The sequence below is a fragment of the Pistacia vera genome, unplaced genomic scaffold (genome assembly GCF_008641045.1).
Source record: "Pistacia vera cultivar Batoury unplaced genomic scaffold, PisVer_v2 Contig69, whole genome shotgun sequence".
Lineage (NCBI taxonomy): Eukaryota > Viridiplantae > Streptophyta > Magnoliopsida > Sapindales > Anacardiaceae > Pistacia > Pistacia vera.
This window is the reverse complement of record NW_022196545.1, coordinates 593,095-619,934: the sequence shown is the minus strand read 5'-3', so window position 1 is coordinate 619,934 and position 26,840 is coordinate 593,095. Positions and strand designations below refer to the sequence as shown.

Genomic DNA, 26,840 nt, shown 5'->3' with positions numbered 1-26,840 from the left:
TAAGATATTTAAAGTCAAGAGATCGAGATCGAGATCGATGGAGATATATATAGGTAGCATTACATATCTTGAAATAGCTAGAGCTGAATGATTGAAATGATCAATATTTGATAATTAAAATAATGAAGTTGACATCAAAGTTTACTTGGACTAATTAGCTTTTGTTAAGAAGCAAAAGTTTTCGGAATGTGCAACCGAGAAGACCGACACAGCTAAGTACAAATTGATCGTCAAATTAATATGTTTTTATACACTGTGGATTAGGTAAACTATATCTAAGCTAAAATTGGCTGCTGCAAAAGCAAATCCTGAAGAAAACAACTGTCTTTATGGTGAGCTAACCCTACTTTTCTTTACATTCTTTTTCATTCTTCTCCGGCTTTTTATATGTGAAAAACTATCGTTTGACAAACTGGACTCCACTGTAGCACAACAAGTTGTACAGCTTAATATATGAAAATACTCATGTGGGCGATTTCTATACATAAAAACACTTTTAAACAATAAAAATGCATCAAATTGAATCTCTTCTTCGGTATTATAATATATACAAACACAGATATTTTTAGCTGCAGACGTTATAGATTTAAAAAAATAAAATTTCAATAAAATATCTGGTATAAATCGACGTAGAACGTCTAGCGGATGAATTCATCGAGCGGATTAAACGTTAAAAGTCCGTGCGTAAAGTTCAAAGGCCCTAAATGAGTATGCTATATTCAAATGGTCATAGCTTTTGATCCGGAAAGAGTTACAGAGTTTGTAAGATACCGTTGGAAAGTTTATTTCGAGCCCGTCGACGTGGCAATTGCTTTAGCTGGTTGGAGGTCATTTTTGAGGTCAAAATTCATTATTTTGGCATGTTTCGAGGCTGTTTTAGTTAATTGCGCGTTTTTTCCTATTTTATTTCTGATTTTCTTGTTTTAATAGATTTAGTTTTTGTTTCCTGTTATTATTAAGAGTCTTATTAGGGTTGGTTGTCACCCTATATAAACCTATTTTTCGTTTAGGAGAGGATTCAATAAATTATTTGACTTTTTCGATTTTAAGCTTTAAGTTTCTGGATTGAGACTTGTGTTATCAGTTCTAAAGGCGTAGTCGAGTGCTAGCCTTGTTTTATCACGTTACTCGTTACGTCATAAATATATTGAAAATTTTGTCTATGGAGTTTAAAAGATATAATTTCAATGAAATATCTNTGTAAGAGAAGGTTATGAAATTGAGTTGTAAACGCAGTCTTTTTGAAATATTATCTGTTTGGTTGATTGTGAATTTGAATAGTAACAAAAGTGGAATTCATACTGTGATACATACGCATTTCTTATTATATCAGATAAGCTTTCAACAGGCTGAAGTCTGAACAGAGTTTATAGACAATTTTTAAGCTTAAGTACTTTCCAAAGCAATGCCAAATGGTTAGATAAAATAGTTGCACTTTTTGCAGCTTCTAATACTTCAAAATATTAGAAAGGCATTCATCAAGATAACACCATTCCAAAGGCTCAACAAATATGAAGTACAGCTAGTAGATAATCAGTTTCACTGAGATGTACAATGATTAAGAAGTCTACATAAATCTTGGAGGGTAAAATATCAGGTTGCTACAGTTTCATATCACAGATGAAAAAACCCCCCTTTTCACTTTTAAGGCTTAGCAAGCCTGCCTAAAATTACATCAACAACAAAGCTTAGTCCTCAGCAAGAAGACTACTAAAGTTCCATCATCAGTGAGTAGTTAGTGCCGCACTCATCCTCATCCCGCCATTACCTGCTAGAAACTTGTTCAGGCAATGGTTGAGAACTGAAGTAATGGAAATTAGAAACAACTACTAAAGTTACTTAATTCTTGGACAATCGCTTCCATAGATGGTCTCTCAGTAGGAGACTCGTGGGTGCAAAGCAAAGCGATTCTTGCAAGTTTTGTTGCTTCATGTTCAAAGAACTTTCCATGGAGGTTTGGGTCAATAAAATCTTGGAATTTGCTTGACTCAGCTCCAAGTCGGACCAGGCTAGTGACTTTCCGCTTCCCTGAGAGGACTTGTAAAACAAGCACCCCAAATGCATAAACATCACTTTTCTCTGTGAATCGACCAGTGGTAGTGTACTCAGGAGCCAGGTAACCCATTGCAGCACTGGCCTTCAAGGCTGAGAAGACAATGTCATTGGTAAGAAGGTTAGGCAGGCCAGAATCTGATAGATATGGGTTGTATAGCTGGTCGATGAGCACCTTCTCAGCTGAAATGTTCTGGTGAACAAGAGCAGGTTTGTTCACTTTGTACTTGTGCAAATATGCTATACCTGCTCCAGCAAAAAGAAAAAATAAAAAAGAATGAAAAGAAGAACAAAGCTTAGATAGTAAATAATATGTATGAAATCTTAACTCAGATTATTTGAAGGGGAAACTGACCTTTGGCAATGCCCTTGACAATAGATACTCTAGTGGACCAATCAAGGACATGGCCATCACCATCCTTCACATCAAGATAGCGAAGCAAATTTCCATTGGAAACAAAATCATAAACGAGAAAGCACTCTCCACGGCCCCTTGAACAACAAAATCCTCTCAACCTAACAATATTCTCATGTGTCAAGGATGTCAAAATGCTTAGTCCCTTCAAAAACTCAGAATCATCTGACTTGCAGCTAGTTTTACTGATGCTCTTTACAGCAACAAGGGACCCATTTCTTAAAACCCCTTTATAGGTCGCCGAAAAGTTACTCTTGCCCAACAAATTTACCTCTGAGAAGTACTGAGTAGCTGTCTCAATCTCTTCAAGATTGAACCTAAAGCTCTGGAAGACTTCTTGAGAAAATCCATTGAGATTCCTACCATCGGCCAGCGGGTCCCATCCATTTGCATACTCAAGGCTAATAAGAGGAGAGCCATTCTTCCTATAAAACACCTTGGCCTGGTCAGTACTAAGACGGCTATCAGAAACATCAAATGCATTCCCAAGCTTCTGTTTTCGGCGACGATAATGTGTGAAGGTCAGAATTCCTATAGCTAATAAAGCTATGGTTCCAACGATTACACCAACAACAACAGATGCATGATGAGATTTGGATGGATTTGAGCACTGAGTTTGATTGCAAGGCAACCGCAAATCTGCTGTCTCTGGTATGTCTCTTGTTGTACCCGTTGCAAAGGGTTCAGGTCTACTAGGATTGATGCTACTTGAAGCACTGCAAGCTTTTAACGAGTAAAACCCAACGCCACAAAGTTCCAGATTGTTTTCATATAGGAATCCTTTATTCAGTCTCTTCAGAGCTTCATAAACCACATTAAAATAAAATCAAGTTTCAGTCAATTTTTTCTAGATATAGAGAAATTATCAACAAAAAAATAGAATATATAAAAGGTAAGCTGTAGAAACTTGATTACCAGGAGGCACATTGCCAGAGAGAGTATTGTTTCGAATGTCTAAAACTTTCAGAACAGGAGCATCAGCTAATTTTTGGGGGATTGAACCGAAAAAGTGATTGAAGCTCAAATCTAGCCTCGTTAACATACTCAAATCACCTAAACTTGCAGGAATTGCACCAGTGAGTTGATTAGATTGGAGAGCAAGAACACTAAGCTTCTTTAAGGAACTTAGCTCGGTGGGTATGCTTCCTGTTAACTGGTTATAACAAAGCTGCAACACTACAAAGCATATGCAGAACCCAAAATAAGACTAAGGTTGAATACAAGTTTCAAAGTTTCAAAGTTTTCAGAGAAAGCACACACCACTGAAGTTAACCAAAAAAATGAACGAACATATATGGAACATACAAGTTTCAGTCTTCAGAACTAAGCGTCCAGAGAAAAAAAAAAAAAAACTTACTTAAGTTCTATACTGTTTGACTTTTCAGAAGAAAATATTTTACATTGATTCAAGGCAAAGAGTTTATATTGGTCAGATTTATAGTGGAATAATTTACTTATATGTATACTCATACCTTTTATCAGAATACAAACAGAGAAATTTTTTAGACTGTTTTCAGGTTCATCAAACAGTAAAGGAAACCTTGAAGATTATCAACTTGAGCAAAATAAGAACATCCATTTGAGAGACAGAATAAGAGACTGGCTATTAAAATAAAAGAGACCAAATTGTATCAAAACAAGAAGAAATATATAAAGTTCAAAACTTTTAACAGAATCCAATACTAACCATGAACAAGAGAATAAAACAATATAACTCAGATTATATATTAGACAAAACCAGCAACTAACCTTGCAGGCTGCCCATGTTACTGATCTCAGGAGGAATATCACCGGAGAGATTGTTCACATTCAAGTACAAATCGGTAAGCTCAGTCAAGTTGGCTATTTCACGTGGTATATCTCCATACAAAGAGTTATAATGCAAGTACAGTCCAGTCAAGTGCTTGAGGCCGGCAATAGCTGGAGACACCTTGCCATACAAACCCTTTCCTTGCAAAGAGATGTTGGCTACTTGGCCCTTCTCGTTGCATGCTATTCCTTCAAACGAACCATCACACGGCTCACCATGGATGCTCCATGAAGAGAGATACCTGCCTTCCGGGTCTAAAGATGCTTTCATGTCCATGAGTGCTCTCAGCTCTACGTTTGCAGAAACCACCCATGTTTGGATCATGAGGAGAACAAGCAGAGAGAAGAGAAATAGCTTAGAACCCATGTCTGGTTTTGGTTCAAAAATGGCAAAAGATATCTTGGTGTCTCTCTGGTCAATGTTCTTCCTTAGCTTTTGTTTTGCCTTTCTCTCTCTGTCTCTCTCTCCGTGTTCAGTACTCTTTCTCTGTCTATGACAAAGGGAAAAATAGTGTGGAACAGTGGAAGAGACAAAGATGCAGAGATGTCCATACTTTCTCAGTGGGAGTGTGTACTCACTATATGGGAAAACTCAAAAAGAGAGAAAAGATTTTTGTTCTGATTTTTCTTGTTGGACTGAATTGCAATTTAAGATGGCCGTTGGATTAGTAGACTTCTCTAATGAGCATTGGATTTCTTAGAGGTTCAGTTGCATATTAGTAATGTAGTTCAGTTGATGAAGAGAATGCGGACTTGGGTTGACCATGACTGTGTTTGGCAACTCCTGTAAAGGAAGTTTAAAAAGATATTTGTGCTGCATTTTATAAAATAAAAATAAAATAAATAGATACAAATTCAAATTTTAAATTCTTTGCTAATATAAATATTTCAAAACATATAAATAAATAATATAACATAATTATTTAAATGAAATAATGAGATAAATAGTACAATATTTCAAACAGCATCGGCGCCACGTTGTCGTTTATGGATGGTCACTGACGTAACCAACAGGCGCGTGTTTATAGCCGCCTCAAACCCGAGATGCCAAGAGAGTAGTTTGAATTCAAAACTTGTTGATCCTCTACACACAATCTTACGATAAGCCGTAGCAACCCTTGGATCATTCCGTTAAAAGTGATGAAGGTCAAAAGAAAACTAAAATTGATCATCAAGAACCGTTGATATCCATATAATCGGTGGACATGAGGGTAGGTAATGAATATAAATTCAAATAAAATGCAAAGTAACGAGGATTGTGATTGGGTAACGGTTGGACCATATGCATTTATTGATTTGGATTTTAGAAGGAGGCCGAGCTAGTTTAATGTCAGAGACTGACAATACTGCCACAAGTCTACTGTCTTTGTCTTAATGTCCTCTTTATGAGNAACACTGATTTGTGCACTCGTATCGTATGTCTCTGTTCTTTCTTCCTTTTATTTCTCGAAGGTTTCTGCTGTCTTTATCTTCAATAAAAGATTTGTTATATTATCAGGTTCCATGTTCAAAAATCAAAATAAATAAGAGAAAAATATGTTGAAGATGATGATATCTTGCTGGAAAAGATAAAGTCAACAGACGGTGGGAGTTGCAAGATTTTGGCGCCACGGTTTGAAATGGTGTTGTGCCTGAAGCTGTAGTTTTTGGTCACTGTTTGAAAGACTTTTGTGATGTTCATTAGTGATGTGTTTAGGTGAATTCAGCTTTGATTAAGGAATGTATTTGAAATGCTTGTACTTGTATTACTTGTATGTGTTTAGATTAAATTCAAACTTAAAATATCCACTGCATTAGGTGATACAGTGGACTGACTTTGTGTATAAATTACCCTTATTTTTTGAATGCAAAATAGAGCAAAATTTCAGTTCAGATTTTCTCTCTTTACAGCTCTCTCTCACGTCTGTTTGTTCCTCTTTTCTTAGTACTCTTTAGCTCTAAAAACCAACAATTAGTATCAGAGCTATTGTGATCTTTCAGGACTTGGAAAAACAAAAACCTCTTAACAAAACTCAACACCATACGTAATCATCTTCATGGCAGCAACTCCAGCTTTACTTTCTCCACCCATCTTCAATGGAGATTAGTTCCATGTATGGGTTGTCAAGATGAAGACTTATTTAAGAGGTCATGGGTTGTGGCAATATGTGGAGGAAGAGAGACAAGTCCCACAGCTAGGGGCAAACCCCACACAGAACCAAATCAGGATTCATGAAGAGGAGATGTCTAAAGCACGAAGGGCCCTATTTGAATATTCAGTACTTGTTAGCAACACCATAACCATTAATTGTAATAAGAATAACCCAATTCATGAATTGGGTTAAACGATTTTGACTTAAATTTTGAATTTATCATAATTATCTATCCAATAATTTGAAGTTATATATTGAGTAGATATAAATTAAAAAATATTTCTCTTCATCTTCACTCTTAAAACCATCAGACATACCTAAACCTTGTTGTGTTCAGTTAGATTAATATTTAATTACAATAATCTAATCTTTTTGTTTTGACATTAAGATATATTAGGCCTTTGAGATAATTGTAATGAATTATGCCCTTTTTTTTTTTTTTTAATGACTGGGGGTGTTCAAGCTAGTTTGCGTACACTTTAACTAGTCATCCTGGACCTTGGAACTACTGACTGGGTACATAAGAGCTTCAATGGTCACTTCTATTAAGGGCTGTGAGAACTCAAACTCGGGAAACCCTGTTAGATCATCCTCTTACTTTTTTATCATCAAAGCGATTCGAACTTGGGAGATCATGTTAGATCTTCTTTTGCTTTTTTACCATCAGACCATCCCAATAGTGGTTAAAATTTTATTATGCCGAAATGGTTCTCATTGGCTTTAAAAAATGTTCAATTCCGCCAACAAATGCATCTACAAATTTTCTAGTATTGGGGTCATTGGGCTAATTTCGAAGTTGAACAAAGTTAGGATCAGCCCAACATTTTAAGACTGAATCCAAACAGAAAAAAAAAATAGTGGATAGTTAATCATGAACACTATTGTCATGTAAATGTACTTTTTAGTAATTTCAAGTTTAAATTGTACATATAACTTAAAATAGATGTGACTGAATTGGATTGGATCAAATGAATAATCTAAAAGCCAATATATACTTGGATCGGATTGGATTTAGTAAAAAATATTTGTTTCGAACCGACGAACACCCCTACATCTACCTTTCATAAAGTCCCAACCAAATTGTTGTAGACCCCATACATCTAGTAAAAAGTTCAACAAAATCCCTAATCATTTTATACCAAACTCGGGCCTCAAGCTCGGATTGGCCCGGCCCGGATTTTAGAACCCGAGCTTGCTTTTTTTAAATTGCCCTAGGGCAAGGCCCACCTGGGCCGGGGTGTTACACCGGGAACTATTCGAGATAGGGTTGTGCACTGTGAAGGCTGCAAAATATGCATGGCAAACAAAATAAGAGGGGCTTACATCATATGGGAAGTACCTGACAGTGGTTGTTTGTTCAACCATCTTCTTGCCATATTCACAATAATGATAATACAACTTGGAATGGACTGTACTGTACCCGACTCAAATTGACCCACCAAAGAACAAAATAACTGACAAGTGGAGAAGTAATCATCATCCTGTTTGCATTCATCAAGAGCCACATGAAATTAGGATAGAATCCAAGGTTACATTAATGAACAGTCAATACCTGAGACATCGGTTATTAGAACCCTAATCATACTTGTTTAGTATGATAAAATAATGGGTCCTCAACAAAAAAGATTCTTGATTTGCTTTAGAAATGATTTTGTCTGTCTCTGAATGGATACAGGCTGTTCAAGAATGAAGTGTAACGAAACTCCAGGTGTTCATTGCTCTGAAAAATTATGAAGGGTCAAAAGGGGATGATCTTCCCAACATGTTCATGCCAAAATACTCATCTTTCTACAAAAAATAACATGCTATGCTGCAATTGAACTTTTCTGTGAGTATGTTATAAGCTACATAGAACAAGAAACTCCAGAGACAAGGAACATTTAAGCTGTAAAGCTATAGGAGCCAACTGGGCAATTTACAAATCAGTCAATCGCCATTATTGGTGTCTTTGTTGCTTGTAACTACCGCAAGTCTCAACAACTTTCATTGTTACAATGAAATGTCACATTTTGGTTAAAATAAGCAATACTACGTCCAAAACCCAATCTCACAATCTTTTCTTATAACCCCAACGTAACAGTTGAGTTGACAACTGTCATGTCAGCTCCCACCACACACAAGACACTAACTGACTTTGACTAGACACGAACAATCGTTTCTTACGGATGAACTATCATTCCTTCACAAGGAATGGTTGTTCCTTATGAAAGAACATATTCCTTCAAAAGGAAAATAGAATAGTCATTCCTTATTAATGAACGNTTCATGGATTAGGCTACTTTTGAATATGTTTGTGGTATAAAAAGATTTGTTCTCCACCAACTTAATGCTTGATGATTGGGCAATATATATATCCACCACAAGCAAGATATAAAAATATTTAGGTTTTTGGATGGATATATATATATATATTGTTTGCTTCAAATCTAGGTAATATATGTTTCAAAATCAAATCCAAACAAAAAATGTACTTTGTGATTTTAATATCATAATTTAAGATAGAGAGAAGACAAAGCATTCCTTGATAAATTGCATCAATTTAGTCTTTTACTCTTTTATTTAATGTAGAGGGGACATTCTTTTTCATGCTTTAATTTTACTCTCCCTCATTTTAGGTTCTTTCGTATAAGAAATAAGAGAAAAGGATGCTTGATGACTTTGAAATTAATTTTATATTAATCCCCACTTATCAAGTAAACAAATGAATCAATCAAGCATTTAAAACCAGGGTTAGCCTTCAATGGTTTAATAATCTAATTACGGTAATTTGTATGATTATTGGTGATAATGTTATCGAGTCGATAATCGACTATAGTCTTTTGTTGGTGCATTTGAAGCCCACGAAAAGGCCCATCATTCCATTATGACAAAGAAGAAATGGACTCAAAGGGCTGCAGAGATAAACATCAGCCCACAAAAAAGAAAGCCCATGTGGAAACAAATTGACAAAAATTAGAAAATAATACGCCCACCGTGGGGCTCGAACCCACGACCACAAGGTTAAGAGCCTTGCGCTCTACCAACTGAGCTAGACGGGCTTGTTGTGAGTCCAGCATTGTATTTGCAATAATTAGCATTGAAATCTTCAATTTTAGAAATTTAAAGATCTTGGACCCTTCCTGGATTAAAAATCTAATAGTGTTAGTCTTACAAAGACAAATACAAAGGGGGCATACAAAGATAATTGCTACCATTGATCTTTATGATTTCTCTGTCTCTCTCTCTCTGTCTCTCTCTTTTTCCGTTCTTGCTTTGTTTTTTTCTTCTTATTGACGTCACTTTGTAACCCTCTTTGTATGGGTCTTTGTAAGGATAATATTTTTCTTAAAAATCAGTGGATTTAGTATATTTGTTATCAATTTAAAGAAAGAGAGAAGGTAGAGGAAAAATAAAGACAAGGCTTTAAAAATCAAACTGAAAATAAATTCGAAGACATGTGAAACAGGCCATGTTTACTTATTGGAATTGTATTGGAAATGAAAGAAAAATAGAAATGGATACATATTCAAATAATGAATCAATGTATTATGATTCTATTTTATACTTATAAGATGAAATATTGAGGGAATTGAATCAAATGTGTTGTATGTAGACAAAAATACCCTCACCATTAAAATATTATGCACAAAGTTAAAAATTATTATTGTATTTTAGATTAAAAAAACTAATTATGTAAATAACAATAAAAAAATTAATATATATATATATTCTTTAACAATAGTTATTCTAAGTAAAGAATCAAAATTTAATGGCCAGTCAACCACCGGTCAATGATCGATTAATGGAAGGCCAACACCAGTCAACGATGGTCAAAGGGTGGTCAACGACCAAGTCCTGTAAATTGTTTAACAAATGTCAATATTTATAAAATCACATCTTAATAATCAATAAAATGTAAAATATTAAACGTTGAAATAAGAATCTTTAAAAGAAAAATAAAAGATTTAAATTCAAAATAGGGTCAAAAACAAAAGTGAATTCTGTTGACAAAATAAGAGAAAAGGACAAATAGTTTATGAGACAAAAGACAAGATTTATTTATTGCTTCACTGCAAATTACAATGACTCAAAAGCAAACTGCTCTATTTATAAAGCTAAATGCCAAACAGTTATATGCATAAAGAAAATATCTAGCCACTAACTCCTGTATAAGTGCCCAAAGACTAGGACTTGTAACAGTATCAATTTAAGCATTATTCCACAAATAACAGACTCCAATGGACTCGGTCAAAACAATAGACTCATAATGTAAACAAAGAGACTTAATCAAATAAACCCACGTGACTCAACATTCCTTCCCTTAAACTGAAAGATTTTCAAACAGTCAGTTTAGAAAACATTAGTAACAAAAATCATGCCTGAAACTGGTCATTCCAAAGTGCGTACACTCGGCAATTTCTGTAGCTTCTAAAATAAAGGCACTTTGAGGGGTTTAGTAAATATATCAGCAACTTGGTCTTCACTTTTGCAAAAGGTAAGATCAATGATTCCATCGTTGGTGAGACTTCTCAAGAAGTGATACCTCACATCTATATGTTTACTTCGCCCATGTAAAACAGGATTCTTGGAGAGCTTAATTGCTGAACTGCTGTCACAATTAATTGGGGTCAGTCCTTGTTGCTTGAAATAGAGCTCTTCAAGAACTTTTCTCAACCAAATAGCTTGGCAAGCAGATGAAGTTGCAGCAACGAAATTGGCTTCAGTTGTTGATAGCGTGACAATTGGTTGTTTCTTTGAAGACCATGAGACAACTCCTGAACCTATCATAAAGACATAACCTAAAGTACTCTTTCTATCATCTTGTTCTCTAGCATAATCACTATCAGTAAATCCAATTAAATCTGACGTTTCTCCTTTCTTGTAAAACAACCCATAATCAACAATCCCTTGCAAGTATCGAAAGATTCTTTTTGCAGCTAAAAGATGTATCTCCCTCGGGCATTCCATGTATCTGCTAATAAGACTTACATCACGCATTATGTCAGGTCTCGTAGCTGTTAAATACATCAAAATCTCTACAATTTGCTTGTAAAGAGTGCTATCAATCTTCCTTTCTTCAGGATCTCGAACAAGCTTCAAACCAACTTCAGTAGTTGTGCGAACATAATTGCAATTTTTCATTTGAAACTTGTCCAAAATGTCTTGCACATACTTCTTTTGAGAAATAAAAATCCCAGCTGCAGATTGCACCACTTCAATGCCCAAAAAATAATGCATTGTTCTAAGATCAGACATATCAAATTCAACCATCATAGATTGTTTAAATTTGTCAAACATGGCACTATCATTTCCAGTGAAAATAAGATCATCAACATATAAGCAAACAACGAGCAATTTTCCTCCATCTCCAATCTTTGTACAAAGTGTATGCTCATATGGACATGTAAAACCCCTCCTTAGTCGGGTATTTCCTAAGTATCCCTTGGCCATTGAGAACCTGTAAAACGCACGTCTAAGAAAGAAGTTTATTTAAAATCCTATTTAAAGAATAAACCTGTAGTTTAAAAATATATATATATATTTTAATTTAATTTTTAAACTATAATAAGTTCATTGTGCAAGTCAAAAAATCTAGTTTCCTTTCTTGGAGTAAATTATGAAATCCATAGTAGTACTTACTAGAACGTATACACTTTTACAAAATTTACTAGCAATTTGATTTCCTTTATTAACACAAACATATATACTCCACTATAACATGGACATATTTATTGCATTATGAGATATAAACATAATTACTACACTAAATGCTAGCAAAACCATTCAATAGTCATAATTAAAACACCCCTTCATACTCATAGCGTCCCTCGGAATCCTCTCCCAGCTTCATGCCTTAATCCTTACCTGCAAAACATTTTAAAACATTTCATGGGGTGAGCGCTAATCGCTCAGTAAGGGAAAATGACTATTTATAAACTATTAAGGTTCATTATATAAGTATATTACCTAGGACCTTACCTACCTATAAAACATGACCTTCATTCTTTGACAAAACAAGTTCATAAAACATATCATACATTTTGGACTTTTCTCATAAACATAAGTCAAAACATAACCATACATAATATAACATAGAACATATATGACTTACGAAATATTCATATACATGGCATGCTTATTTCTTTTGTCTTTATACTTGATGTTTTCATTAATCTTTGTTATTCGATCGGATTCATTTGAACCATTACCTTGTTCTTGGTCGTCACCTCAAAGGACTCATGGTTTCCATAAGAATTTCATTTTTCTGATCTTAGTTTATACCTCAAGAGACTCATGGAATTCATTCTTTAACATTTCATAAATTTTTTCATAAGTCAACTAAGTAAGCTATATGCATTACCATTATGAATGCAAACATATGGAACAACATCTCCTATGCTTAATCATACTATTCATTCATTTAACATGTACCCTTGGCCAATTGCATAACTCATCAATCAATTTAGCAAAACTCTATAACATGAATATTCTCCTACTAAATTCCTTAACTTAATTCATTCAATTTCTCATACAATAAAAGGAATTTCAATAGTAAGATTATTCAGGGATTTATTAGAATTAAAAACAAATGGGAATTTCCATTAAGAAGGTGGATGCCATATAGTTCGTCACTTTTCAAGCAATTTTTACCTTATCTTCCAATTCGAATTTATTTTTGGCTAAAACATAAAAGTTTTAGGTCTATTTCTCAAATTTTTAATACTTCAAGAATTAACTCAATCGGATTTTTATAACTTCAGTTATGACCAATTCAGTGAAGCATATAAAGTATAAGTCTTAAAAAGCCAAATCCGAATTCTATTCATTTTAATCATGTCACCTTCATTTGCACATTCATATCATTTGCCATATCATTCTAAGTATAAAATGCCATAAAAACCTCCCTTTTTACAGAACCAAAAAGTGCCCAAATATCGTCCAACTACAAATCTCTTAATTGGCATAATCATCCTCCATATGCACATATACACCAATCAACACACCCATTTAAACAATCCATAACCAAAATATAGCATCACAATCATATTAACATAAATAAATGTAAGTTCCATAGACCCTAGACGTTATCAATTGTAGTCATAAGGGAGATTTTTTTCCTTACCTTAGTATTGAAAGCACAAAGACACTCCTTTTTAACTCCAAAGGTTCACCCTTTCTACCTTACACACATAACCACTTTTGAATTTCTCTTTTAACTAAAAGATCAAAACAACTAGGGTTTTAAAACTCACCTTAAACCCTGAAATTGAAGTTCTTTAAGTGTGGATGGTGATCTCCTTTGAAAATCAACTTGAAATCCTATGAAAATTTTAGAATAAAATGTTTGGATTAGTGGCTTTTATGGTGGATTTGAGAGATGAAGAAAAAGATGATGCATTTGGGGTGTACAAGGCCGACTCCTCTCTCTTAAAACCTTGTAAATATTTATTCCATTGGTACTCTATTATGATTGGTCAATAAAAGTTAGATATAAGGGTTATTTGACATAAATTTTTCATATAAGGGCGTTTTAGTCATTTCTATCTCAACATAATGATTAGCACTCATTTAATGCCATTTGACTTCTTTAAAACACTTAACAATTAAGCAATCCCATTAGGTAAATGACTAATTTACCCTTGGTGCACTTTTATGGATACTTATTTCATATGGATTTGTATGAAAAGACCATTATACCCTTGGTTACCGTTTACGCCATTTAACCATATCAATAAACTTTATGACCATTCTACCCTCATTTCTCTTCAATGACATCACCCCTTACACTTTATAATGGCCACATCTCAAAATACATGTAAATTGTCCATTTTACCCTCCCATTCAAAAAAAAAAAAAATTACTTGAAAAGGTAAATTTCATACCTTAGGGCATCGGAATAATAACGCGGGGTTTACAGGACATTTGTTAAATCTCTCTTTAGAAAAATAAGCATTTATACGACTATACCAAGCGCGTGGAGCTTGTTTTAGCTCATACAAAGCTTTTTTGAGTTTATAAACCTTATTTTCACTTCCAAGCTTCACATAACCTGGAGATTGATCAATAGATACCTGTTCTTCCGAGTCGCCATGTAAAAATGATGATTTCACATCCAACTGGAAAATAGGTCATGTGTTTTGTGTCGCCAATGCAATCACTAGTCTGATTGTGTCATGTCTTGCAACTGAAAACTTCTTTGTATTCGATGTCGAACTCTTGTTTATAGTCCTTAACGACTAAGCGTGCCTTGTACTTGTCAATTTCTCCATTTTCCTTCAATTTCGTCTTGTATACCCACTTCACACCAATGCTTTTTTGCCCTTTTGGAAGCTTCATCAACTCCCAAGTGTTGTTTCTTTCAATGGCTGCTATTTTGGCATCCATAGCCTGCCGCCACTTTGACTCCTTGACAACATCTTTGAAAGCTACATGATCACAATCTAAAAAAAGAGCAAAATGTGTAAGTGGGTCTTCAGATGGATCATCCCAGGTACCTCATAATCAGTCATCCATGCTAGTCTTTTTTTTAACTCGTTGAGGTTATTGTTCATTAGCAATATCAACTCTAGCTAGGCTTTTAAGGTCTTCTACAATTGGTTATTGCTCGTTTTCCACCGGTTGTCCATTCTCCATGGGCTATTGCCTTTCATTTTCTCCATCAAATTCTACCGGTATTTGTTACTTGACATTGTTTTCTTTCCACGTCCAGAATCTTTCTTCATCAAAAATTATGTCACTACTAACGATAATTTTCTTGGTGATAGGATTGTACAATTTGTACACTTTTGACTGCTCACTAACACCAAGAAAAATGCATTTTTCTCCTTTGTCATCAAGTTTTCTTCTCTTTTGATCTGTAATATGTGCATATACTATACAACCGAAAATTGTGAAATGCTCGACAGATGGTTTACGTCCACTCTAAGCTTCTTGCGGCGTTACATTTTAAACTTCAAGGGTGAGACTTCTGTTTAGTACATGAATACTCTAATTGATAGCTTCTGGCCAAAAACTTATTGGAATCCAGCTTCTTGCCAAGATTGACCGCACCATGTTCAAGATTGTACAATTCTTCCTTTCTGCAACGCCATTCTACTGCGGCGTGTAAGTTGCTTTTGAATTCCATGAGTCTCACGGAAATTTGCAAATTTATATGAGTTGTATTCTCTACCACGATCAGTACGAAGAACTTTTATTTGGCTGCCAACTTCTTTTTCAACAAGAACTTTGTAGCTTTTAAAAGCTGTAAAAGCTTCAGACTTTTCCTGAAAAATACACCCATGTTTTTCAGCTAAAATCATCAATAAAGGTGATCATGTATGTTTTACCTCCATTGGAAGGTGGATTTATTAGCCCGCAAAGGTCAGAATGAACCAGCTCCAATTGCTTCTTTGCTCTCCATGATTTTCCTTGCAGAAATTGATTACGGTGTTGTTTGCTAACAACAAATTCTTCACAAACTTCAGATGGAGCAGTAATTTGAGGAAGACTAGTCACCATGTTTTTCTGCTGTAGAGTCTTCAATCCACCAAAACTTAGGTGACCATAGCGAAAATGCCATAGCCATGCTACATTGTTCAGTTTTGCTGAGAAGCATGAATGAGTGGTGTTATGGAGATAAAGCTGAAACATACAATTTGTTGTCATGTTAACTTGAGCAATTAAGCCTCATTTTGCATCTTGAATTTGACATACTCCATCTTTGATAGAAATCTCGTACCCCTTCTCCTACAGCTGACCTACACTAAGCAAGTTGGTCTTTAGATCTAGGACAAAAAGAACATTAGAGATAGTGTGGGTGGAATTTTTCGTAGTTTGAATAGTTACCCTTCCTTTTCCCATAACAGAAACCGTAGAGTTGTCACCAAATTTAACGGTGTGCGAAAAGATTCGTTCAGATCAGAGAACGCCTTCTTATCTCCACATATGTGATTGCTACAGTCAATGTCTAAATACCACATGTTTGGTTGAGTTTCTTCCTTTACGTGACACACCATCAAAAGAGACACCTCTTCTTCTTTTTCTGCAAAGTTAGTTCTTTCTTCACCTTGTCTATTCGGATTGGTTCGGCATTCAGACTTGTAGTGGCCGTACCTATGACATCTGTAGCAGTCCACATTGGACTTTTCTGCTAATCTCAATTTATATGTAGTCGAGTGGTTGACATCTCGTCCTCTTCCTCTTCATTGAAATTGGTTGTCATGGTGTTGGTGTTGGTGTTGGTGTTGGTGTTGGTGTTGGTGTTATTGTTGATTTCCACAATCATTGTTTCCTTTGCCTCTACCTCGTCCTCTGTCTCCTCTTGTCACCAAGTGATTTTCTGTTGAGGCCTTCAAAGCTTGCTCCTCTTTCTCCTGTTGGTTAAAATTATGCTCATGAACCAACAAAGAACTTTGTAATTCGTCAATTGAAAGTTCATCAATATCATGAGATTCTTCTATGGAACGAACAACAAAATTAAATTTTAGTGTCATGGATCGAAGAATCTTCTCTACTATGGTCACATCCTCTGTCTTGTCCCCGTGGATCCGCATCTTGTTCACAATCGCCATTGTTCGAGAGAAATAATCTGTAACTGATTCTCCCGACTTCATTCGAAGTGTTTGGAACTCCGTACGAAGTGCTTAAAGCTATTGACTCTTTGCCCTTGCAGAACCTTGATACTTCTTCTTCATGGAATCCCAAATATGTTTCGAAGTGTCTTTGCAAAGAATGGTTTCCAAGATTGAGCGATCAATTGCTTGGAAAAGATAATTCTTTGCCTTGAGATCTTTCAACCACCACCCTTCTAGCTCCGTTCTTTGTGCTTGTGTCATTGTCATACTCTATGTTGGTCCGTAATTCCTTTAGAGACAACGTGCCAATACTCCTTAGATCTTAGAAAGTTCTCCATTAATATGCTCCAATGATCACAATGACCATCAAAGCGAGGAATAGACAGTTGAACAAAGTTTTCGATGGCCATCGTTCACTGCTATAGAAAATAAAACAAAGTGAAGGAGAAAAGAAATAAAGCTACTGCAATACGTCCTTTCGTTCTCACAAAACTCGCCCTTTTTTTTTTTTTGTTCTCTCAACCTCACTAGCAAACACCACACTTTGTTCTTTCTTCTCACACTTTTTGTCAAACTCCTCACACTATCTTTTTGTTTTAACTTGGCTCTAATATCAAATGTTGACAAAATAAGAGAAAGAGACGAATAGTTTTTGAGACAAAAGACAAGATTTATTTATTGCTTCACTACAAATTACAATGACTCAAAAGCAAATTGCTCTATTTATAGAGCTAAATGCCGAATGGCTATATGCATAAAGAAAATATCTAGCCACTAACTCAGCCACTAACTCCTGCATAAGTGCCCAAAGACTAGGACTTGTAATAGTATCAATTTAAGCATTATTCCAATAATAATAGACTCCAATGGACTCGGTCAAAATAATAGACTCATAATGTAAACAAAGAGACTTAATCAAATAAACTAGGGGTGTTTGGTTTCGGGTACCCTGCATTTTTTGAAGGAACCGAAATTGGAACCGGAACCGACGGTTCCTTGAAATTTGAAACCGATACAGAAACTGACGGTTCTGGGTACCCTGTAAAATTCATTATCCCCCAAAAGTTTTGAAAAAGGCAAAACCCCCCCCCCCCCCCCCCCCCCCCTCCGGGCATTTGTTAACAAAAATAAAGTTACAAACTTTATTACTTTGTAAAAGTAGATTCTCAAACATCAAACCAACTTACTTTAAATGTTATAAAGTATAAATATAAATGTATTCACATTACTTTTTCTACAAAAGTTTTTTATTAACCCCCATACTCTTTAATTTTATTTTATATTAGTCTCGGTTCCTGACTCTGGTTCCCGTTCCGGTTCCTAACTATAGGAACCGGAACCGTACAGTAACTGTTCCAAAAATTTAGAACCAGAACCTACCTATTGACGGTCGGTTTCGGGTAGGAACCGGAATCAAACCCCGAGTACCCACTAGTTCCCCTTCCAATCAGTTCTTTTGAACACCTCTGAAATAAACCCACATGACTCAACAAAGTCACTGGATTCCCTATCTTAAGAATTTGGTGGAATCCTTAACCTATGGTTTTATGAAATAGATTATCCATGAGATTCCAATTCTTTACTCAATTCTAATTAGTAAACAAGAGAATTAGGAATCCTAATCATAATTCTATTCTCTTGTCAATTCTTAAAAGTAAAAAGTAAACTTATGCTTTTATGGGCTTAATCTTAGGTTCTACTTCAGCAACCCCTTCCCTTACCAAGTTTTACACATTTTGGCCCAATCCATAATAGGCCCAGCTGCTTCAAAACCTAACTTCTTCTACAAAAAAATTCAACAATTTCAATATAGGCTTTAAGAAGTATTTAATGATCAGCAACCATTCTTCCTTTAAAGGTATAAATCCAATTTATAAAGTTTTTTCATACTTTCACTTACCATTATATACGTATGCCAACATTCTTATAAAAAGATACTCTTGAAAACATGCAAGCTTATACACCTTGGTACAACCTAGTTCATAGGGATGAGCGGGTCCTAGTACCTGACCCAATTCCTTAGAACTAGATCCAGACCCGACGGTTCCTAAGATTTAGGAACCGGAACTAGACCCAGTGGTTCCTAGAATTTAGGAACCAGAACTGGACTCAGTCGGTTTTCATTCCTAAATGCTTGGAACAGGTTTCGGTTCAAGGACGGGGTATCGGTCATTGTTCACACAAAATTGCAAATAGACCCCTCATGTTCGCAAAAATGACAAATATAACCTATAAAAATTACAAATACACTCCCAATTGTATATAGAAATTACAAATATACCTCAGATACCCGTCAGTTCCACCTCGGATACTTGGACCTCGGTTTCAGGTTCAATTCCTAAAACGGTGAAACCGGACCTGGGCTCACTTAGTGCTAGTTCCACCAAATTTGGAATTGAAACCGACATCTCAAGTACCCATCAGTTTCAGTTTTACCTTAGAAATTTGCTCACCCTTACCCGTAGTTCATTCGCTCGCGATACTCAAAGTCACCAACATTATACATATTATACAAAGTTTTAATGTACAAATCAAAGGTTTTTGTCTAGTTGATTGACTTTAATTTTTGCATTTTGTAAAATCAACGACGGGTTTCTAGTTTGTATGGTACCATGGGAAGTTCATGCTTGACAAATTTTATATATTAGTCAATGAAACCATAAAGCGTCAACATATTTTGATTATTTTTATGTAGACCAAAAAATCAATACACTAAAATGATATTATTTTTTGTTCGGATGTCTGCACTTGAGAATTTGTGTACATTCCCTTATCCAACGGGTTAGATTCACGCAACCTCACAACAAGTTCCATGCACCATCATCTATCAAAGTATCACAGTTCTTTTACTTTCTACTTTGTGTCACCGCTTCGTGGCTTAGTCCTTTCTGTCAGCGCAAGTACAACTCAAACCCCCTTTTAGTAATTTCACACCCTTCATTTTTCGTAAATTCATCTCAATTTATAAAAATTCCCATCACCGTCCATCTCCTCCCAATTAACGTTCCAGATCGTTCCACGCTATAATTTAAATTTCTGAAAACACAAAAAATTATAAATAAAATTTTCTTACTTCTCTTCATTGAAAAGTATTCTTCTGCTCTCTCCACACTCTCTCTCTCTTTCATTAGATTCTTACTTAATAGATCCCCAAATTTCAAAACCCTAATTTCGTCACAGAGTGACAATCAAAGTCTTCAAATTTGCGATCAAAATCCAAAATTGAAACATCTGGCTGATTCACCGTTAGAAATCTTGCTGAAATTAAGAATCTTTTTCGTTGTTGCGAGTGATTGTGAGGGAAGATTAGTGTTGTTAGGGTCTTTTTAAATTGTGATGAGAATAATTGAAGGATGAACGATGCCGGTGCTGCGTAGCGGAGTGCGCAGAGGCCGGGCAGCAGCAGCAGCGAAGGCGGAAGAGACGGCGGAGGATCGGCGGGAGGGGAATAGGAATATAGTCGAGGGATCGGGAGAGGCGATTGCGACACGAACGAGGCGGAGACGCGCGGCTGCGGCTGCCGCAGTGCCATTGCCGGTTGGAGTGCCGAAGAGTAATAATAACAATAAGGAGAAGGTTAAGGTTGATGAGAAAGTAGTGGTGGTAGCGGAGGTGAAAGAGGCGGAGAAAGCGGAGGAGGAAGTTGGGGAGAAGAATATGGATGAGTTTGACAGTGGTGGTCGAAGTATTGATAAGGCCGTGGCGGGGGGCGAAGATGAGGGAAGCACGGCGCCTCTTCCTGAAAAAGTAACAATTTCTTTCTTTTCTTTTTTTTTTTTAATAATTTTGGTTTTTAGGCCTTTTGGTTTATAATTTGATTTTTTTTACAGTATCAGATGTACGGTGGTTGTTTGGATTGGTTTATGAATTGAATTTGTTGGTGGGTTTGATTTATGTTATGTATGATGTACCAGTTTTAAAGTCAAGTTTGGGACGGGGAGTAATTAGTGTTTTGAGTGTTGGTTTTGAGGACGGAGTAATTTTAATTAAACAAAGGCTGTTATTGGGGAAAGTTGATTTGGTTGTGATTGCAGTTGAGATGGTTTGCACGTGTTAGTTTTATGTACGTTATGTTAACTTATTTGGTATAAAATGAGGATCTTTCGTCATATATTTAATATGGACACTATCTTGATGCACTGAGAATATATGCTATCTTGATATACCCAAATATGCAATTTCTAAACTGCCATAACTAATATATTTCTGTAGTTAATGTCGTCCTGCTATTTGAAGGTATTTTTTTTTTTTTTTTTTGGTCGTTACTGTAGCTTATAACTACTTGGTCTGACCTAATTTATAGGACATCAATGGTTCCAAAACGGTTTATGATTTCATTTATAAACTTGACTTTTTTCAATTTGGCCGCCTTGTGGCATGGCGCTTTTCTCGTGTTCGCCTGTGTATTGTCTTCTCTTGTGCTTCTAGATGGCCTGAATTAAGTGAATTTCGAGAATTTAATCATCAATAATGACAATAAAGTAATTGTGGCACTAAAAAGTTGTTTTTTGTCAGTGTTATACCGCAGGCATTGCAGTATTCAATTAAGATGTCATGAGTTGATGTTCATATTTATCGGCGACTTGGTCTCCACTAATTTATGATTGAGTTACATATTTTTTGTATGAAATGACCTAATTAGCCTTGTTGGCCTCTCTATGAAAATGAGGTTTCTCATGTTGATAGGGTGCTTAGTTAAAGCTCAAAAAATTTCTCTGTATTATTTTTTTATCCGGCAATAAGGCTTTCTAGTTTATTATTTCCCTCTTCCTTCCAATATTTGATCAGCACGGTTTTGGTTTGACATTTGATGGGAATTGTGTAGTTTATTCATATGGAGTTAAAGACCAGTTGTAAGGCAGTTGTGAAGCTTTATATAATTTTGTCAATTGAATTATATTTGGATAAATGTAGTCTCTTATTGTAATATATCATGACACTTTCTTTTTCTCTGTATCTCTGAAAAATGAATTTAATTCTTGGTTCTCACAGATTTCAGTTGGGGTTCCCAATTTATAGACTGGACCGAAAGCTGGGCAAGGGTGGTTTTGGGCAAGTATATTTTGGTCGTCGGGTGTCTCCTGTAAATACAAATGATAGATCTACCGGCCCGAGCTGTGGAGGTATAGCATTTAGTATCGATTTTTTATTCTGTGAATTTTGTTTTTATCTTTCGTGTTGTACCTACTATTCATTGAATGATCTCTGCATTCTAGGTTGCGTTGAAATTTGAACACAGAAGTAGTAAGGATGCAACTATGGACCGCCATATGAGTGGCAAGTATACAAGTGAGTAAAGTAATATTTGCTTATTTTTTATTATGATTGTTGGTTTTCTATTTTTTATAGACTGTAACCTTTTGTGACTTTAACAGCACCCTGGGTGTAGTCGGTGTCCCTCGAGTACACTTCAAGGGCCGCAAGGTATTATTAGTCATGGTATGTTATCTTTGAACTCTGTTTTGATTTTTTTTTTAATCTGCTTCTGCTTTTTTGTACAAGATTTATGAAAAACCTTAATTGTTGCAGGTCATGGATATGCTGGGACCAGCTTGTGGATGTTTGGAATAATAACTCACTACGTAAGTTCTCTCAAAATTGATGCATATTCTTTAGCCTTTCCCTGTTAAAGTACTAGTCATCTCGTTTCTTGGTTGCTTAATTTAATACTGTTGTTAATGACAGGATGTCCATTGAAATGGTTGCCTGCATTGCCATCGAAGCAATATCCTATTGGGAAGATGCACCCAGAGGTAAGGCCTTGTGTTACTAACCATGTCTTTTACTTCTTGTCACCATCATACACTAGGTTTCCACTGTTTATTTTATTTTTCGTGAGGCGGAGTGAATTGGTCTGCATAGTCAGTGACGTAATAGAACACTCCTATGGTTATCTGTATGACCAAAGCCATAAAATATAGGATTCTCATATTAGGCTCACCGCAATTTGTGGCAGGTATGTGCATGGAGATTAAAGCCTGAAATTTTCGCTTGGTCCCCCAGGAACACTGATGAGAAGAGATTTTCCTTGTTGACCTTGGATTAGGTAAACTGTTTATCACTTTGTTTCTTATGTTAAGCACTCTTTTTGCAAAAATGTTTTGTAACTATAGATTTATGACCTGATTTTGGCAATCACTACTAATGGCGAGATAGTTCAACTGGATTGCATGTTGAATATGATCAACGGCCAGATGTTTTCAGGTATGACCATATTTTTGTCATGGTTGGTTTGAAATTTTTTTATTTCGGTATTTTTATTCTCTTAATTTAAAGGGTTATTCCTGTCTGGCAGAGGAACTGTGCGTTATGCTAGCGTACATGCCATTTAGGTAGAACTGGAGTAGGAGAGATGATCTAGAATCACTTGCTTACACACTCATTTTCCTTCTTCGAGGTCGTTTGCCTGGCAAGGATACCAGGTCAGTATCCTTCTTATCTTTTGTAGGAGTTTGTATTTTGTGGGGATATAAAAAAGGAATGAGAAAGATAGATGTTTTGCTTGATCTTGCATATAATGTTTTAACGTTATGATTTTTGTAGGGAGATAATAAAGGATTCCTTGTTTGCAAGAAAAAATGGCAACGTCTCCAGAGGCTCTATGTTGCTTCTGTCCACAGCCTTTTAGACAGTTCGTTGAGTATGTTGTGAACTTGAATTTGATGAAGAACCTAATTACACATACATTTCCCTCTTGATGGGATTGTTGGTCCAAATCCAGATATCAGGCCAATTAACACAGAAGGTGCACAGAAGGTATTGATTATGTTTTTCATCTTGTAGTTATTGTGGTTTTGCCATTGAAGGTATCATTAGATATACTGAATTTGAATGACGAAGATTTTGGTGTACCTGACTTGTACTTCTAAACTTGTGAAGCTTATTATCAAGTTGGTCATAAGAGAGGTCGGCTAACAATGGAGGATGAAGATATGAACAACCGAGAAGAAGATTCGGATGGGAATGCCAGCTACACAATGGATTAGTGTTTATAACGCTCGTCGACCGATGAAGCAAAGGTATATCATGCTCATGTCATTTGTTAGCTGCTTCCAGATTTGCTAGGGTTGGTTTAATGAATTATCAGGTCTTTTTGCTTTTGGGTCTGTTGTTTCATTGGAATGGTTAAGGCTTTACTGAGTTTATAGTTTTTCCTGTCTGTTGCAATTTGTGTCCCTCATTTTAGTGTCTGCATTATTTCCTAAATTTATTAAGAATGATCAAATAGTTTGAATCATTATGATCAGAATTTTGCTTTTCTTGCCATTGTAGGTATCACTATAATGTGGCAGATGCAAGGCTTGCGCAGCACATTGAGAGGGAATGAGGATGGCTTGTTTATTAGCAGTGTAGCTTCATGTCAAAATCTGTGGGCCCTTATTATGGATGCTGGCACTGGTTTCAGTGCACAGTCTATGAACTCTCGCCCTTTTTTCTTCATAGGTACATACTCTTTTTTTATTTATCAATTGTTGTCTGCTCTTCTGCACTGTCACACTGTTGTACCCTTAATAAAATTTACTATCGTGTAAAATAGGTTTTTTTTAGGATATATTAACTAATTGTTGTTTGGCTGTCGGTGCAGGAATGGATAATGGAGCAGTGAAAGAACATTACATCAGTGCAATAGCTGGAGCTACAAAGGAAGTTCCTTAGTAGTCATGTCAAAGGGTTAGTCTAAGATATTTTACTTCTTGTTCTGTATGCATTTGAGTTTTTAAATTCATTGTAATTGACTATAAATATAATTGTGTGCAGGACACAGTATTTGCAGCAATCTTACAAAGTCAGCGATTCATTTCCTTTAAGTGGATCATAAAAAATGGAGAGAGGGTTTCTATGTCACTGCTATGGCCACCTCTGGCAGTAGATGGGGAGTGGTTAGTCTCGCGGTGCAGGATTTTCTGACCAGGTCATTTTGGAATTACCGATGTTGCATGCCAATGTTTAATATGGTAGAAGCACTTATAACTTACTGATGTTCTGCGTTTATTTCAGGTTGTTGAACTTGATTTTCTTTACCCAAGCGAAGGTATTCATCGGCGGTGGGATTCCGGATACCGTATCACAGCTACTGCAGCAACTTGGGACCAGGCTGCTTTTGTTCTTAGCGTGCCAAGGAGAAAACCTGCAGATGAAACCCAAGAAACTCTTCGAACGTCAGCTTTTCCTAGTGCACATGTCAAGGTTTATCATCTATTTTGATCATGTATTGCATTTCATCTGTTACTGTTTTCAATATAATCTCCAGGTCTGAAAGTTTTAACTGTTTTTGCAGGAAAAATGGGCTAAGAATCTTTATATTGCATCCGTCTGCTACGGACGAACAGTTTCATGAGGTGTACATTATTATTTGGTGCCACTCCTGACAGCATTGTAACTACTGAGAATCCTTGTTCTCAACACCACCTTAGGTAGCCACTGGAAAGCAAGAAATTTCTTAAGTTTCATGCTCAAGGCTTAGAGAGGTTTTGACAGATTTAATTGATTTTAATCAAGGTATAGATTAGTCACACTGTATGTTGTGTCAATCGGGTGGAATTTCTCTTTGGCCAATGCCCCACTTTCAATGTCCCAATTTTATGGGTCTGTTAGCTTTGTATAGTCTTGAACAATAAGCACTTTTGTAGGTCATAATATGCAAAAAGTTGGCTTTTAATCATTATTTGTGCTCTTGATTTGTAATTCTATATTTGTGTCGGCTTGGTAACTTTATCGAATCAATAAAGAAATATTGCCCAATGTTTTAAAATCCAACTCGGGGTGAAATTAAAAAAAGTGGTCGGGTCTTAGGTTGATTGTTGGGGGGTCAAATCGGTGTTCAAAGGTTTGAAATCTAACAAAAATACCTTTGAAAACTAAATGTAAGTTCTTATATGTTTGAAATCTTGTAAAAACATTCCAAACACTATCATTGATGTCGGCAAACAGGGCTTGTTTTCGATGACAACACTCTCCATAATCACAAAAATACTCCTCTCGACCTCTTGACTAATACTCATCTCACCCCACCTCCCTCGTTTGTCTCGTTTGCCTCTTTAATCATCGATGATAGTATGATTTTTTGACGAAATTGTTTTGCGATTTCTAATCGATTCACTCATTAGAAATCGACGTTGTTGTCACCATTGTACTCACCGACAATTTCTCTTTAAAAGCCTTAACATTTTAATCTTTAATTGTTCATGGATTAATGTCCTCATTTCTAGGAGTTTTAAATGAATAAAAAAAATTTGTGACCTGACTTGGTAAAGGTTTCGAGTCCCGATTGAATTGACCGGGCAGGACTGGGTTTTAAAATAGTGATATTACCTAAATGATCACTTCAACTTACAAATTCAGTTCCTTTTTTTCTTTTTTTCTGTGTTTTTAAATAAATATGGGAAAATAGTTTCCAAAACACATCCAAAGAGCTTTTAGTTGTTAATCCAAGTCACAAAATGACAAAATGGTTAAATTATTAAGACTAAAGGGGCGTTTGGTTGGGGATTATCTCAGATTACTAAGGTTATATCATCTTATATTACTTGATTACCATATTTGGTTGTCAAGTAATATAAGATTATGGTAATATTTCAATACCAATATTAGTTATTGTTGGTAATATTGGAGGAAATCTGATAACCTCCATTTTCTTAGGTATTTTAAGATTACCAAGATAATTTTATTTTTGTTATAATTTTATTTCTGAGGGAGCGTTTGGATTATATAATTTTTTTTTTATCTTAGTAATAAAATTACCAAAAAGATAGATTACTTTGTGGATTACTGTGTTTAAATTATTATTGTGCTTGGTTCAATTGGAATGTATTAATAATTAATGTATTTAGTTGATAGTAATAACAGTGTCCTAAAATGACTTTTTACTAGAATGCCCTTTAGAAGATTACTTGTATT

The 26,840-nt window shown here is 35.5% G+C and overlaps 1 protein-coding gene, 1 non-coding gene and 1 pseudogene across 2 annotated transcripts; 1 reads left to right on the top strand and 2 right to left on the bottom strand.

The window, feature by feature from the left end:
* Positions 1–1,493: 1,493 nt before the first annotated feature.
* On the bottom strand, positions 1,494–4,932 carry LOC116113741 (probable leucine-rich repeat receptor-like protein kinase At5g63930). The gene is made up of 4 exons (XM_031399901.1): positions 4,217–4,932; positions 3,383–3,643; positions 2,408–3,268; positions 1,494–2,298 (listed from the first exon to the last, which is right to left on the bottom strand). Exons 1-4 carry the CDS (start codon positions 4,641–4,643, stop codon positions 1,817–1,819), a joined length of 2,031 nt encoding a protein of 676 aa, XP_031255761.1. The 5' UTR covers positions 4,644–4,932; the 3' UTR covers positions 1,494–1,816.
* Positions 4,933–9,373: 4,441 nt separating this feature from the next.
* Positions 9,374–9,446, bottom strand: TRNAK-CUU. The gene has a single exon. It is a non-coding gene; the product is annotated as a tRNA-Lys (tRNA).
* A 10,842-nt stretch (positions 9,447–20,288) lies between these two features.
* LOC116113754 lies at positions 20,289–25,352 on the top strand (annotated as a pseudogene).
* Positions 25,353–26,840: the final 1,488 nt, after the last annotated feature.